Consider the following 16,796-nt stretch of genomic DNA (forward strand, 5'->3'; position numbering starts at 1 on the left):
ACTACTGCTAATAAAAGACTGGCTAATATACATCCTAATTCCTAGCTAAAAAGGTGTCAATTTTTTTTTTTTCTTCTTTCCCTTTTTTTTTTTTTTTTAATACCTTTCACCTGGTCATTTTTAGATGAAGGAGTGAAATTACTAGTTCTAATGGGTACCAAACAAATGATGCCAACTAATGATGTCTGGTCCTTGAGAGGGAATGTTATGCAATGACTTACAGACTTCAGGACAAAGAGCAGCACAGAACCTGGCAGTACATTGAACAAGGCACTACTGGTGTGGATACCTAAGCAAAGGAAGATGCCTTCTGGCTGCTTGGATTTGCCCAAATCCCAGTTTTCTGTGCCATCCTAGGAAAATGCTGAGGCCATCTGACTCATCCTGATCTCTCTGACTTTTGGCCTGGTGCTGAAAGGCCTGAAAGAAGCTCAGCTCCTGAGATGTGACACTGGTGTTGCAAAATGCTGCTCTCAGCTTTTTCCCTGTTTTAGGAGCACGTACAAGGTTTAGGCTGTTTTGTAAAACCAATCAGCTCTTGTGACCATTCAACCTTAACATCATACAGGGCAGGGAGGAAGGGAAAGGAATGAAGTTATTTTGTCCTTGTAGCTAGCTGTGCAGTTTCCAAAAAAACCCACAAAGATATGCTCATGAAAATGCTTAAATATGAGCTTTGATGATCTTCAGATAAAGCTTAAGTTGCTCTTATTTATTTGCAAAACATTGACATTTGAATTTGCAGCTTTTTCTGTTGACTTAAGACCTTTAAATAATTTTTAACTACAAAAGCCATTCATATAATTGGCACTTCTAAATAGACAAGTAATATAGATATTGTTTAAAACCTAGGCTTAAAAAAATAGAAATTAAATATGTTTCAAAACATTCCTAAGAGTAGTAGAAAACTTGCCACCACCCAAGGAATAACATATTAATTCTAGCAGCCTTTTTAACCATTCCAGAGTCACCTAAAGAATTCAAGGAGGGGGGAGGGGAAAATCCCAGATCCCAAGGCATTACTGGAATGCCTGCTATGAGCTTCAAGACACTCAAATGCCTTTAGGGTTTTTTTTTTCCCTGAAGTTATTCCCTTATCAATAACTGCTGATAGAAAAACTGCAAACAGAATTATCTACAAAGTAAAGTTTCTATGAAAGTACAGACGACAGAACATTTAGTTTAAAACTTAGCCAGCCTCCAAAACAGAAAGAAACAGCTTTTTTTGTGAGGATCGGGGTGTTTAAAGTTTGCTTTTCTGGGGTAGGGGTTTTATTTTTGTTTTCTACTTCTTTGTTTGGGTTTTTTTAATTGCAACGTTCTGGTGCTTTTTTGTGTTTGTGTCTTCTAAACATGAAATTAAAATTCTTATTAAATCTGGAAGAAAAAAAAATTACACAGCTTCACTCACTCAATGTTGACCAAAAGGACAACATACCTAAGAAGAGGGGAAAAAATAAAACACTCCAAACAAAAATATTATCTTTTTTGAATACCAAACACATTCCATCCGTTTCATTTCCAAAACCAGCTGAAACAGTTTCTGTTATGACTGTGAAGAGATCTGAGGCATTTCCCCCATTCCTAAAATACTTGATTGAAAAAGTCATGTATTATAAACTCAGGCTTAATTTGAACACTGTGGTCCCCTAAGACAGTCTGCTAGCCTTATATCAACTTATAGGTGTAAAACAAGCTGTCACACACAATTTCAAGAACATTTTATAGAATATCCAATCTTATCAAAACACTGGTAAACTCTATATGCTAACACTGCTGATAGATTTTTCCTGAAGGAAAAAATGTCCCCTTTAAAAATAAATTGTATTTTTCTCATCAGCCTGACTGCTCAGCATGCCTGCACCATGAGAAATCAGGAGTTCAGCAGGATTTTTACTGGGAAATTTACAGAATGAGGACCAACCTGAAGCTTTTTTTCTTTCTTTCTTTTAAAAAAACCCTACACATTTAGGGCTATAGATAACCACAGTGCACCTGCAGGAATATAGTGGTCTGTTCTCATAAGACTCTTGTGCTCATGGCTAAAATGAGCTCCCTGGCTTGGGCTTCTCCCAGACAAATATTAGGTAAGTGAAGAGTTAAGTTTTAATAGGCACTACTCCATGGACACCAGATGGCTTTAGGAAGACCAGCAACACTTGATAGAAGTCCTTATCAATTCAGATTAACAGTTCTATGGAATTAAGAGTGTATGAAATGGTACTGAGATGAACCAATGCAACTTCCACCTTTTTCTACTGGAAATTGAGTTTAATATAACAGGGTTGAAAATATTGCCCTAGTATATACAGTATGAACAGCTATAAATTGGGTTCAAGCATGCAGCATAGTCTCAGCTATAAGAGGACACATCAGCATCTGAATCATAGCTCCTTCATAGCTGACACATGTCCTGGAAGTCATTTGAGAATTCTGGACTCAGAAATGGCTTTTTCCCCTTGGAAAACAGTGCACTGAAAACACCACTTTACAAATGCATCCTCAGTCTCCCAGAAGGAAGCAAACACATTGTGTGGTTGTACAGCAGTCCAGTAACCATGGTCACATTTACAGTGTTCTGTTACCAACATTTCCAGAAGATATTGGCTCCCTTGGCCAACATTTACCTTCTTTACAAGTTGATTCCAGGGCTTGACTCATACCCAAACATGGCAGTTCCGTGCAATTCCATGCATCCACACAGGGATGACCTGTGTGGGAGGGGACCATCACCTGCCCTGTCCCAGTGATGACTTTTCCAGCCAGCTCTGAATCTGCTGTACCAAGGCCATCATGTGTCAAAACTTCAATGAGTTGGAGGAATCCATGGTCCCTCTATTAAGAACATATTTTAAAAGTGTGGCAGCTGCTAGAGGCAGGAGAAATGGAAGGAGATGTGGGGAGGAGAAGACACATTGAAGGAGATGTTGGGGACACAGCTGGAGATGCACTCTTAGAAAGTGACAGGGTCATTCCAGAGGAGGGACATCTCCAAGAGGACTGCAGCCTGCAGGTGACCCTTGCTGGGGCAGCAGACAATGAGTAAGACACAAGGAGCAGTAGACAAAAACAAGACACAAAGAGTGGCAGAATGAAACCATTGCATGCAGGCTGTCACCTCACCAAAGGAACTGGAGCAATTCAGAGGTAACCCACAGTACAAAACAAGGGAAGTTTGTTCTAGGGGAACAGACGGGAGGCATTTCCCATGGGTGTTTGTTAAAGTTTTACATTTTGGGGTCCCTCCCAATATCCAACTGGCATTCAGAAGGTTGTGTTATTTGGCAATAAGTTTTATAAAAACTCTCAAGTTGAGAGTATTTTGCCAACACCACCATATGAGCTTAAATAAATCATGATGACCACCACTTGCTTACAGCCTCACAACAGGAGTAGCTGATGGGACCAGGTTTTCTACATTTTAGCCAATAATGAGGTTTAAACTCTTTCTAGGTCAAGTGTGCCTCTCACATAGTTTATAAGCTACCCTACTGAGAACATACTCCTTACAATTTAGTCTATTCCACTGACAATACTCCTCACAGGTGCCTTTTGCCTTGTACAGTCTTGTCTTAAACATCTCAAGGTACAGACTCCTTCAGCTCCCCATAGGGTTATTTTGCAGCTTAGCATGTTTGCTGGAAACTTTCTTCTCTGATCCAGCTTCCCTCTAAAACTTCCCTTTATTGAATTCAAACAATTCTCATTATTATAATGCTTTGGTATTTCTCACTGAACTTACTTTCTTGTTCTCTAAACTCTCATTAAGTATCAACTCAGCTTTTTGTTTTGGCTTGTTGTTTTTTAAATAAGTATTTTAATAACCTGTCCACACCAATTTCCTTTTAATAGCCAGGTCAACCAGAACTTACAGATTCATTTACAGAACTTCAAAATAAAAAAATAATTTTTAAAAAAATGGTACTAAAGCAAACAAATTTAATTGTATTCTTAAGGCAGTAGCTATTAAAAATTTAAGGCAGTGCTAAGTAAAGATAAACACCAAAACTACCATTAGAACTGAACAAAGTTGCTCATCAGATACTTCAACTGTTGGTCTTACATGGAGGTTACCCTTAAGGTGAGATATTTCACCTGAAGGGACACATTATATCTCTTTGCAATCCCCAGCAATTTATATACTGCTGCACATAAAGGCACCTTCCTCCTTCTAGTCAGTCTGTTCTCAAAAGAAAACCTAAATAATTTTATCCACTTCTACTGCTATGGCAGGAAGACAACAGAAGTGTCTTCACTTCCCCACATGTACTAATTGCCAGTTTGACACACAAATAAGGACACTGGGATGCCAGAAAAGCTGTAGATGTAGCCCAAAACTCCTTTAAAAGTCTCCAGTCTTTACTCTCTCCCTCTTCTCAGTGGCAAATTACACAGGCAGCTTGAGAGCTTCATCCCACCAACCTTATCTTTGCTGCCTTATCAGCCATCAGATGAACTCTGGCTGCACATTCACAGAGCCAAGGAAAGCTGTGGACAGGACACAGCCAAGGAGAAAGAGAAGTTTATAAACTCCTGATAGTAATCGAAACCTATTGTACTCAAGTAAACAAACCCTAATTTTCTGTCAGGTTCCTCACTTCTAGCAGAAGTCTGATACAAAAGACATTTTTCAGCTACTTAGTATTTTAAGATAGCAGTGTAAACAAGATTAGAGATCACTGCAGATCTCAGGGTGAATACAGAAAGCTTGATATTGTCCCCAGACTCTCAGTTTTCAGTGTGCCTGTTTTGGTAGCACACATTGTAAACACCTGACAGATGGGTCACGGGGGATTACAGGTTTTACAGGTGATAACCATCAAGGCAACTGGTTTGGTACATGCTGCTTGGTTTAAAATTCTCTTAGGAGTAGGAGCTTATTTCAGAAACTGTAGATTTAATAGGCTCAGTGTTGCAGTGAAAACCCAGACCACAGTTAAAATCTATAATGCAATATAAATTGTGTCTTTTCTGAGAAAGACAGTCAATCTGCTAATCCTAGTTATATTTCTCCTACTAGGAGAGATTTTTACTTCTCAGGAAAACAAAAACATCATTTGCAATGAATTTGCTTTAAAGAATCATAAAGCAGCACCGATGGCACTCTCAGGTGAAAGTTGCCTCATAATGAGACATCATTAGCATATAAGAAAAAAAAAAAAAATCACAGTGAAGAGATAGAGTACACACACAGATTGTTAATTTGTGCAGTGTTCATGTCTTATAAATCTTTCATTTCATCCCCTGACACTGACGATGCAGAGAATGAACTCTGCATAGACTTTGCATTGGTGACAAATGACATTACTAGAAAGGAAATATGGTTTAATGACTAAACCACCTACCCTGCCACATCACAAGAATGACTGCAGTGGGATGTAAGGGTGTCCACAGCAGCTCTAATTTAGTCACAGCAACATGGAAACTGGCACATGGTCATTTACCAAGCAGCTCCCCCATCACTGCTTCTCAAATACACTATGGCCAACTGTATTTGAGGAATACCAAGGAAAGCCAAGACTCCCAAAAACTGACTGCAGCAGTCACAAATAACATTCTTCCCTGCCTAACGTGTAAAAAGGCAAATATCACAACACAAGGAACAGGAATAGTTCAGGAGCTTGTAAGGATACTTAAATCAAGAATCCATTTGCAAATCTGAAGGTGTGTGATTAGTTCTCATTGAAGGCAGTGGTGAATTTCATAGTGAATTTCAATTACTTTCACATAAGAAATAATTCTGACATCCATTTCCATTAAAAATGCTACAAGTGCAGCTACAATACCAGACATGTGGTGTTGCAGCTGTAGTTTACCAGTGTAGTTTACTTCTGTGTAAAACAGAACTGTTTGGAGGTCATACACCAAATTAACTCTCTCTGATGAAGCAAAGGCAGTCTACAAATACAGATTACTGTTTCAACTGAGAACTTATTTTTAAAAATGACATTACAAAAGACAAGGAAAAGAGGGGCTATTAAATTCCCCAAAACCAAGACATACACACACCCCTCCCCTGCCAATACTCTAAAACTATGGAGTTACTACAGCTCATTTTCCACTCATCACCAATTTTTCTGGATTTTAATTGCCCTCGATGCATTCAAACATAAATACCAAACACCAAAACCAGGAGAGTGCTTTGACTGGATTTTATCTGAAGTAGCAAGTCAGCCTGGGACAGTTTCATTTGCCAAACACAACAGTCCTAAATATAATTTAATATTCTCATCTTTATGTACCTAAAAAGATACCGATTATGTTTTCAGAAAGGAGGTACCTGACTGGAGTCTGGTATTTTCTGACTTTTAATTTATGATGCAACATTAGGTTCCAAATAGGCAGAGGCTCTGTTAAGGTTACTAAATACATAGAGGTACATGAGATTTACATTTTACTGACTGAAATGCACACTTGTTCATATACAATCATTAAGCAACTTTAAATGTGTTAGGATTTTTTTAAAGATCAACATTACAATAAAGCTTTGAAAAATCCTTCCAAGAACTTCCAAGTTTGTTTACACACAATTACTTAAAATCAAAATTTATCTGCAACTTAATTCAGCTTGAAATATTTTTCATAGACTATCAATTTTCACACCCAAATAAAATATTCAAAAACCTTTCACTCCCTAAGCAGGATCAAGTTACAGAACTAAAAACACAACTAGAAAAGGAATTGATAAGAACAGTGCTGAATCACCCAAAATTTACACAGCTGTTTCCAAAAGCTCTCTTAGAAGACATAATGCTTTCTCCAAATAGGCAATACAATAAAAAGCATAAATAGTAATAATAATAGCAAAGTCTTAATCTTATTTTCTTTTCAGCTTGCTACTTACTGTAGAAACCCAAATCTATCTGTGACTTTGTAAAGTCGATAGTCAGCATCTTCCCATGGTTCAATCTGGGCACCCTCCCGTCCCTAGAGGAAAGAATTAAAAAGAGGTAAATTTAGTTTTATGACACAATAAAACTACAACACAATAAGGTACAACAGAGAAAAAAGGATTCAATCATTCAAAGCATAATCTTTGTGACACACTGGTAGTAGGGTAATGGATGGGGAGAACACTAGTCCTAAACTGACTAACCAAAAATCAGGAGAGCAGCACAACTCTCCCAGCCCCTACAAACAGTATTTCCATCACATGAAATCTCTTGGTCACCACTATACACACTATAATTTTCAAGCACTGATTTCAACTACAGACTCATCATGTCACATCTTTTGTTAATCTCCACAAAAGTTAATCTAATCAAAGTCCACAATGCCCTCTACTCTTTTTCTTTCCATACTCTGTGTTTCCTGATCCATCACCTGACAACAGCACATACTGTGGACAATCTCTTCTCACAGATTCTCTCTTCTCAGGCTCTTAAATCTCAAAGTTAAGGCCCATGCTGACCTCCAGCAGCTGTCAAACAGAATGCAGCACTGAGCTTTCCCTCAACAAAGCACTCCTTCACATTCCTTTTCTACTCCAACTGCCAATTTTCCTAAGACTTGCAGAAATTTAAGTGTATTTCAGTTATACATTCTTCTGGTTTGGGCTGCAAACAGGTTTCTGGGGGTGAAAGAACACATAACATAAACCACATGTTTTCCTTATTAAGAAAACCCACAGCTGCTCACATCAGTGCACACTGTGCAAACCACCACAATGTCTGTCAGGTAAATGTTTCATGGACTGTACAAACAAGTCTATTGCTTAGTACTCCAGTGACACTTATAAAAATCCATGTTACAAGAATATGTGAGCAGTGCAGGCATTCTAGATATACCCTGTGCCAGGCTTTTACTTGTGGCTTTGACAAGTTTCTCAAGCCAAACAAGGTATGACGAGGGTATTCAATTTCTCACAGCAATCACAGAATCATCGTAGTTGGAAAAGACCTTTAAGATCACCAAGAATTATTAACCTAGCACGACCAAGTCCACTGCTAAAGCATGTCCCTAAGCACCACATCTACACAGCTTTTACATATCTCCAGAGAAGGTGACTCAACAATTTCCTTGAGTAGTTGGTTCCAGGGCCTGACAATCCTTTCCATTAAGAAATTTTTACTAATATTCAATCTAATCTAAACTTCCCCTGTTGCAACTTGAGACCATTTCTTCTCATCCTATATCACTTGTTACTTTGGAGAAGAGACCAACCCCCACCTCCTGCAAACTCCTTCCAGGTTGCTGTAGAGAGCAGTAAGGTCTCCCATGACCCTCCTCCTTTTCTCTAAGCTAAACATTCCCAGTTTCCATAGCTTCTTCTCACAGTATCTGTTCTCTAGACCCTTCACCAGCTCCACTGATCTTCAGACATGCTCCAGCACCTCAGCATCTTTATTGTAGTGAAAGGACCAAACCTGAAAACTGCTGTGGCCCAACCAGTGCTGAGTATATGGGGACAAGTACAGTACAATGCAAAAAAACCCATGCTGTTTGTTCATCTTTTAAGTCTCTAATGACTTAAATGGTTTTATTACTGTAATAAAAATTCAAATAAACAGTAAAATAACAGTCCTTCTGATCTCATAGATACACTGAGCATCCTCAAACACCTTAGTTTCATTATTTCTAATACATTACACTACCTTACAGTAGCTCCAGAGCAAGCTTGCCATGCACCTGAAAAATGAGTTGACTGAGTTATTACTCAGAATATCCCCTGTGGATGGAGAATTTAATTCACCCAGAGGCCAGTGTATCATGAAACCAGCAGATTAGTACTACAGAGAGAATTTTAAACAAATGCTAGTAGGAACCATAATTCATTTTTAAACAGACATATTCCTAAGATTAATTATAAAATGTCTTTTAAATTATTATCAAGTTCACTTACTCTGTCATACTTGGCAACTATCTCTGCTCGTTCTTGGGCAAGTTTGACAGCAGCATCCTGTTCAGCATCTGCACCTGTGGAGAATTAAAATAATGCTGTTCAGATCCTCTCCCTTGTGAACAAAGCAGCTAAGTAGTCTGAATATGAACTTCAACTTCAGAGGCTACTTGGATGTAGAAATGCCAAAACCATTGTATCAAAGCAAAATATAAACTTGGTGCATGTCTTGCATCCTGTTCAGAGTAAAATACAATTGTTGGATGGTATCCTAACTGCTGAGTATAGACTGCTCCTGATTTTCCTTCAAAGCAGGTATTAAATAGTTAAAAAAATAATACCCCATGACCCACTAAGACACAAGAAAACAGTAAATGCTACTCACTGCTAATTCCACAAACATTCACCTCATCAAAAAAAGCCAGAACATACAGTACTGGCTTAAAACAAAAGTGTGAACTATTTACAGGATCTGTAGAGAAGGATTTGAATACTGATGAATGCTGAAGAAATACTGCACAATTTTATCTGAGAAGCTAAGACTTACTTCTCAGAAAACAGGGAAGGACATAATTATAGTATCAGAACTCCAATCTGGGCCTCATAGAGTTGGAATATGTGTAAGGATTTGACAAAAGGAAAGTTGACAAACAAGAAAAAATGGATGTGTGGGTGAACACTGCATATCAGCACACTGCAGATGTTGACTACAGCAGTGGACTTTAAGGTTAGATAAATCTGGTTTGATGGAGAGAAGGTGAAGCAGACTGTATACATAACCAGATTAGGTTCCTTGGCATTGCTCCCTTAGCAGGAAAGAAAAGTAAGAATGATGCTGCTTTCAATATTCAACAACAATAATGCAGTTCAATATCCCAAATGTGATTATGATTCCAAATGAATTAAGCAAATCAGTTTTGATCAATTGTAAGTTTGTGAAAGACTGAAGAGTTGATTTGTTTTGGTTACTAAAAAGCAATTAATCTAGTTAAGCAAAGCTTTAAAAAGGTTTTAAATAGTTTTCAAGTACACACTGTATTAAAATTAACTCCAGGCATGTGGCTTTTCTTACACTATTTAGTACATGGCAACTTAATGAACTTCAGGAATTGTAAAAATCAACCATCTGGGACATGAAATAGAAAAACAAAATCAAACATTACAGTTTCATAACATGTGATATTGTTAATGCATTTACTTGTTCAAACCCAGCACTTTAGTAAAATTTACCTACATATTTCTTGGCTATTTAGACAAGAATTTTTGCCAAGGTGACCTTCTAAGCCATCTGCTAGGGATTTAGCATGGACTCTGCATGTTTTCACTTGAGGTTTTTTTAGGGGAACGCAGAGAAAACCTCAGTTTGCCCAATCATGGGCCCAAGTGCCAGTGTTCAGAGAACAGCAATGACTGTCCCAAACTTAACCTGACATCTGGCTCTACTGCTTTAAAAGTTACACTTCATTCTCCTCATTCTGGACCCCTTTGCTTGTCACCATCATTTGCCAGTCATATTACTCCCATTTATTAGTGAGGACAAGGACATCAAGCTTTGTCATTTTTTCCAGTGCACTCCAAAACTGGACATGTATTTTTCCAACTATTTGAAGAAGAAAAAAAAACCTAAAAAACCCCAAATTCACCAGTTAAGCATTACATCTGCTATATTTGGAAGCTACACACCTCTGTGCCATAACACCTGCAAGGTAAGCATCAATCAGATGCATTTCATATTGCTCAGCCTCTGGTGCTGTCCAAACTGTGTGTGTTTCTGTTCCTCCTGCTCCTCCAGGTGATGCCTCCACCTTCATTCCTTAGCTTCGTGAGGACGGGGAAGACACCAAGTAGTTTGGTAACTGGTTTGGTTTTCTCTGATGCAATTTCATAGCAAATGTGGGGCTTTGGTACTTCAGCTTACTATGTGAATGCTGACCAAGGCCAACTAGAGAAACCCTCCCCAGCACTGTCACCACGCAAGGGCACAGACTGAACCCTATGCTACTCCAAGTGCATTCAAGCACTACAGATTCCCAACACAATTATAACAATCCACTTTTTAATCCTTCACTAGTTGACATATTATGCCTACTAAACTGACAATGTCCACTAAACCAACTAAATCTACACTGACATAAAGTAGTATATGGAGCTTTGCATTACTTTCCAAGTGGGAAGCGGAAGGAACTCGAATGAAAATTAAATCTCTTTTTCTTTTGTAAGACACAAAGATATCTGTGCTTACAATAAATCTTTACAGAAGGCCAATTATGGAGGTTTTTAAAATTAAACTTTATGTTTGTTTAGAAAGCTGACATTTCTTCCAAAAATGTAAGTGCTAAACAATCCTAATCTTCACTTCTCCAGAGAAATGCAGGGGGAAGGCTGACTTGTTTAAGTGGGATTGGGCTGCTGGGCTTCAAGAAATGAGGAAAAAATAATTTTTTCCCCAGTCATGAGATTTGACTTGAGAAAGAGTGTGGCTGAAGAGTAAGTAGTCAATATGAAATGGTAGATACATTCAAGTAGCAAATAGTAGTAGTAAATTCAAGTAGTAAATAGTTGACATGACTTTTTTTTTAACAATATTTAAAGAGATTTCTACTTCTATTTAAAAACAGTCTCAAGGGCACACCCAGTTCTTCAACAAAGAGAGAATAAGCAGCACAAATCAGGACAGCAGCAGAAGCTGAAATAAAATTTAAGTCTTTGCTTAAGTGAATGCAAAACTGTATTTGCACCAGATAGAGAGTCCTGATTTATGCTGATAAAGTGGCCATAGCTTCTGTTCCTTTCCTCTGCATATGTAACACATGAATCCAAGTTTAGAATGTTCTTTGCCTTATGACAATTCAATTACATTTATTGGAGAAATTAACATATTCACTGCCTTCAAAATAATCCTCTTCACTTTCTGCCAGAATCATCTTAACCTCCAAGCTGCACTAAAATAGCTTCATGTTGCATTAATCCGTCCATACTGAAAACTCAGCAAACAGCTTGAGACAAGGACAAGAGGTCATGTTTCAGGAGATAGGCATAAAATATGATTTTTTTTTATAAGAGGAATTCTTTAAATATCTTCAAGTAAGAAATACAAGAATTCCTGATAAAGTAAAAGCTAAATATAGGAACAAGAACAAATTCTTCATGAGCTATCTTCCTGGGCACAGAAATACATCACTAAAAAATTAAAGACATGTAACAGATATTCTAAAGTCTTACCAGTTTTATTCAGTCTTATCTCACTGAAAGCAGTTACAGATGTGAAACAAGCAAGGTTAAATTTTCTAATTAAAAGTTAGCATTGCAGATGATCAGCACCACATTATACTGGAAACCATACAATCTCAGATGAGGTTGGTATTAATATATGGTCAATTAAGTAGTACAGAAAACTGATTTTGACTAAAAGCCATGGAAATATATTATCAATGACTTAAAAAGAGAAGTATAATCACTGGTGATAAAATCTGCCAATGATTCCATACTAAGCAGTGCATGTAAGACCCCCCCAAAATAGTTCAGGCCTATAAATATATGTTTTGAAAGCAGCATGCAAACTGAAGCATTATTACAGACAGAAAATCCCAGTCTGTGATGACATGAAAAAGGACTGACCTAACAACCAGTTTACTACTTTACTGCTACTCATGGAAGTCAGATTAGCTTACCTGTCAACACTGCTGAGATAATTAGTAAACTGCTGGATATAAGCTTTCAAAAGGATACTTAAATTTAGAGGATTTTAAACTGCCAGAGAGTCAGGCCTGATAAATAACTGTGGAATGCCATCTCTAGCATCAGTACAAGCTCTCTTCCTTTGTCACTCTAATAAGAATCTCTCTTTACCTCACCAATTATCAAAGAGTTCCAAAAGCCACTGTTTCTTTAAAGCAGACAGAGGTGATGGTATGTAGGAAATGTAAGCATCACAGACAAAAAAATAAACCAGTGCTACACAAGGAAGCAATCCTAATTAGACTCCAGTGCTTCTTTTGTGAGAGATGAAATAAGTGATCTGGAGATGCCAGTATTACTTAGTAAAGACAAATTTACAGAGAATTCTGGGTGTTACCCTGCTACCCACTGTTGGGTGATCCTTGTGTGCATCATAAACCCATTTAAATGAACTCTCATATTTTTCAAGCTGGAGATCATTGTGTCGTGGTTTGGATGTTGTTTTTTTTTAATTTCAAAGCCCTACCCAGTTCAGTCAATTGTTATAAAACCCGAGAAACATCATGACAAATTAAAATATATTTCTGCAACTTAGAACAAACAGGCCTCTTACAGAAACTTAAAAATCAACTGGAAACTCCCTGTTACTACTCATCAGCTGCAATTCAAAGTATCTTGCAGCTTGTAAGAGAGACAAGGAATTAATAATATTAACAGGCTTAAAGCAAAGAAAAAAATATGTAATGCCCCAATCTATAATGGATACAAGAGTAACTGGAATGGACCAGCTGCTATAGGTGATGTATTTAGACAGCAAAACAATAGATCCAAGTAAAAATAAAAACTACTAAAGGGGGAATAAAGACATGCCCTACAAATAGATGTAAAAATTAAATTCTTGCTATTAGTCATGGTTTTTCAAGCATACAAATTTTTGTGAGAAAGTGAATACTGATACAGAACTAAAGTTTGCCAGATTTAATCCTACTCAAAGAAACAAACCTGCCTCACTCTTGGCTATGTGCCATCTTCTTCCTTCTGTTTCACAGGGAGAAACAGCAGCTGTAGATGTAGGCAACTAAAGACATCAGAAAACATTTGATCCAAGATCCCCCATCACTCACCTCAAGTACAGTTTTTTTTAAGAGGGTGGGTGGGAAGACAAAAAAAAAGGAACAAATAGAATTGGTAAGAATGTATTTTTGTATTAATTTAAATTAGCAAATTAAACACTGAGGATCCTTCTTACAGCACCAGCAGCAACTCAGTTGTTCAAACTAAATGAGTGGGAACACAAACAGCCCATGGTTTCACCTGGTTTTCATCACAAAGCCTGACAAAACTGAGCTGGTGCTGAGTGAGGAGTTGCCACAAGACAGTCAAATCCTGGTCTTTCCTAAAAGAAAAGCTTCTTCTCTTCATCATTTACTAAGTACCTGTAATTTGAACTCTGCCTAGACCTGCATGGTTCCCAATTCTGTTCAGCTGCAGAACTGCAAAACAGGAGGGCACAGAAATTTAAGAAGTGATGTTTATCTGCAGTTGACTGAGCCCATGTCTCCAGCCAGTGCAAAAGTGGTCACACAGATGCAAAATATCTCTGGGGTGACTCAAACTCACTAGTGAGACTTCTCTCTGAAACTATCCTAAAACAGCCTAGTTATACAGAGTCCCTCACCTGGAAAAGGTAGCAACAGCTGAGCACTGACTCCCTCATCAAGGTAGCACAAAATGAGTAAGTTACACTTCTATCAACACACTTGTGCATTCTTCCCATGTATCAAAGGAGTGTGCAAGTATGAGGTACATTACAGTGCTTGTGCATTAACAGCAGCATAATAAATCACTTCTTACAATTGTGTCAGGTTTAAGTCATGCCTCTTCCCAACGTGGTCAGTATACTAATAACATCCTGTGTAATCTTATCTCAAATTCTGAAAAGAGTATTTCATCTTTGACCCATCATCACTGCCTCCTCAACTGCAGAGCAGCCTAAAAACCCCAAAAGATTTGGAACATGCTAATTTGTTTTCCATCACTTCACTGAAATTCTTGCTTGTTTGCACATTACACATTCCACTGCACAAAGAGCTGCACTGGCACAAATTCCTGTCTGCAGGCACTACCATCAGCTGCTACACATCTACTCATTCAAAGCACATATCAGAGCAATAAACAAACCATTTTTTAAGTCTCTGGTCATATCAGAAAGTCCCTTTAAGACAACACAGACTGTTTATTTTCCTTCCAGTCAGTTCCTACAAACAATCAAATAAAGCCATGACGTACACTTAATAGTATTTTGTTGTGGGTAGCCAATGTTCAAAAGGAAAAATCTAGGTAAATACTTGCACATAGATATTATCCTGTTCTGAACAGAAATTATTAGGCATCATTTATTGTGTTTTATTTTTATCTTAATATAGAGAGAACTTTTTGTATTAAAAGTGAAATAGTTACAGTCAGAAAAGCAAACCCTCTTACATAGCAATACTTTCTCAGGAAAAACAGGATTTTGAGAAGCTGAGTTCCATTTCTTCCACCTTTAAACATAATTATCTATCTTAATTGTATAAATTGTTCAGAACCTAAGAGTTACCACTAATCCAAAACAAGAGAGAAGCAGAACAGCACATGATATAAACAACTGCAGACCCGTGCATAAAATAAGAAGACATTTTACCAGTTTTGAGATTGCAACTTTCTGCCCAGTCCTTGTAAAGCTCTGCTTTAGTCTTCATGAAGTCAATCTACTTGTTTCTAGACCATACTCTGAATCAGTTTATCAAAACTAAACAGGGGAAAGTTCTCCTCCACTTGTAGCATTTGTTTCACATAACTGAGCCACTTGACACGTGTTCCTCTTTCAAGACACGGCCCCTCCACAGTGACACAAGCTGCAGATACCCAAACAAAGATGCTATTTATTAATAAGAAGTGTCATGCAGGCACCATGCAAGTGTTCTGCACCACAGCCCACAGCCCTGCATTCCAGCTAATAATAAACAAGAGGATTTGAACAAACAGCCTCAGAGAACCTGACTCCTCTAACACATCACTGTTACAGTCTTGGGTAAGAATTCTTACTGGTATTTACCCAGTGTTGCATGAAAAGCATCTTATTTAAAGGACTTAGGAGAAATTCAGCTTGAAGTACTCTGTTTCTGTTAAGAAACCATGAAATTAAGTAATACTAAAAATACAGTTTAGATTTCTGTAACTGGCTGGCATTCTCTACTTAGACAACAAGAGATTTTATATGCTTTCTACTTAACCTTCCTTATTTTTCAGGGTATATTTGGGACCTGAAACACTTAAGATTTTGGGAGCTGACAAAAATGTATAAAAATTCCAGATTGGCAGAGTTCTTCTGCTATTTCAAATCTGGTATGTAGTCAGCATTCCCAAAAGCTGAAAAATAAATCTCTACGTCAAGTATTCAAGTCCACACACTTTGAGACCTTCTCCTGCATAGATTTTAGTCCTTACACATGATCTCTAAAGCAAAATATCAGCTGCTATATGATGGTTACAGCCAGGAGACAGCCAATTCAATTTCTTGATTTAACCAAGTCAGAGGACAAATTGCTGCCTGACCTAGCTTGGAACATTTTGTGTAGGCTTCCAGCTCGTTCTGAAGCCAAAAGAAAGATGATCAGGATAGCCTGGAGAAGAGAAGATCAGGAGGATCTTACCAATAGACTTAAGTACCTGAGGAGAGGGCTCAAAAAGGCCAGAGCCAGGCTGGTTTCAGTGGTACCCAGGGATAGGACACCAAGGTTGCCTCTAAAGATCAGGAAAAGCATTTTAACTGTGGGGATTACTGAGCATTGGCACAGGTCGCCCAGGGAGGCTGTGGAATCTCTATCAGTGGAGATTATTCAAAAGCCCCCCTGGACATGGTGTTGGGCAACCAGCTTTTTGTAGCCCTGCTTGAGCATGGGAGTTGGACCTGCATAGGTCTCTTCCAACCTCAACAATTCTGTGTTTTCCTTGCACCCTGAAAAGTGCTAAAACATCAGGAACAGGAGATTTCATTAAGTCTTGCACTAAACTTTTTCCCCCCACAGTGACTGCAGAGCAAAAAAAAAAAAAAAGTTCCTTCAATTGTTTTAATTTTCCTCCCCACATTGCCCAGCAAAGGGCTGAGCCTGGCAAAATGAGCAGCAGCTGATTTCAGAAGCAGCAGCAGCTTCTTTGTCTTTACCACTGCTAACTGCTCCTGGATCCCACCCAAACCCAGGTGTCAATAGTTCAGTCTCTGGATTCAGTATGAATT

At 38.1% G+C, this 16,796-nt stretch overlaps 1 protein-coding gene across 3 annotated transcripts in view; it reads right to left on the bottom strand.

The window, feature by feature from the left end:
- Positions 1-16,796, bottom strand: part of USP6NL (USP6 N-terminal like) — a 119,891-nt gene that overhangs the window by 54,827 nt on the left and 48,268 nt on the right. For all 3 annotated transcript variants that reach the window (XM_030464941.1, XM_030464944.1, XM_030464949.1), the window contains exons 3-4: positions 8,843-8,916; positions 6,845-6,927 (exon numbers count right to left, since the gene is read on the bottom strand). In XM_030464941.1, the coding sequence (XP_030320801.1) occupies positions 6,845-6,927; positions 8,843-8,916 (157 nt within the window). The remainder of the gene's footprint in view (positions 1-6,844; positions 6,928-8,842; positions 8,917-16,796) is intronic.

Source organism: Calypte anna, chromosome 1 (assembly GCF_003957555.1).
Source record: "Calypte anna isolate BGI_N300 chromosome 1, bCalAnn1_v1.p, whole genome shotgun sequence".
Classification (NCBI taxonomy): Eukaryota; Metazoa; Chordata; class Aves; order Apodiformes; family Trochilidae; genus Calypte; species Calypte anna.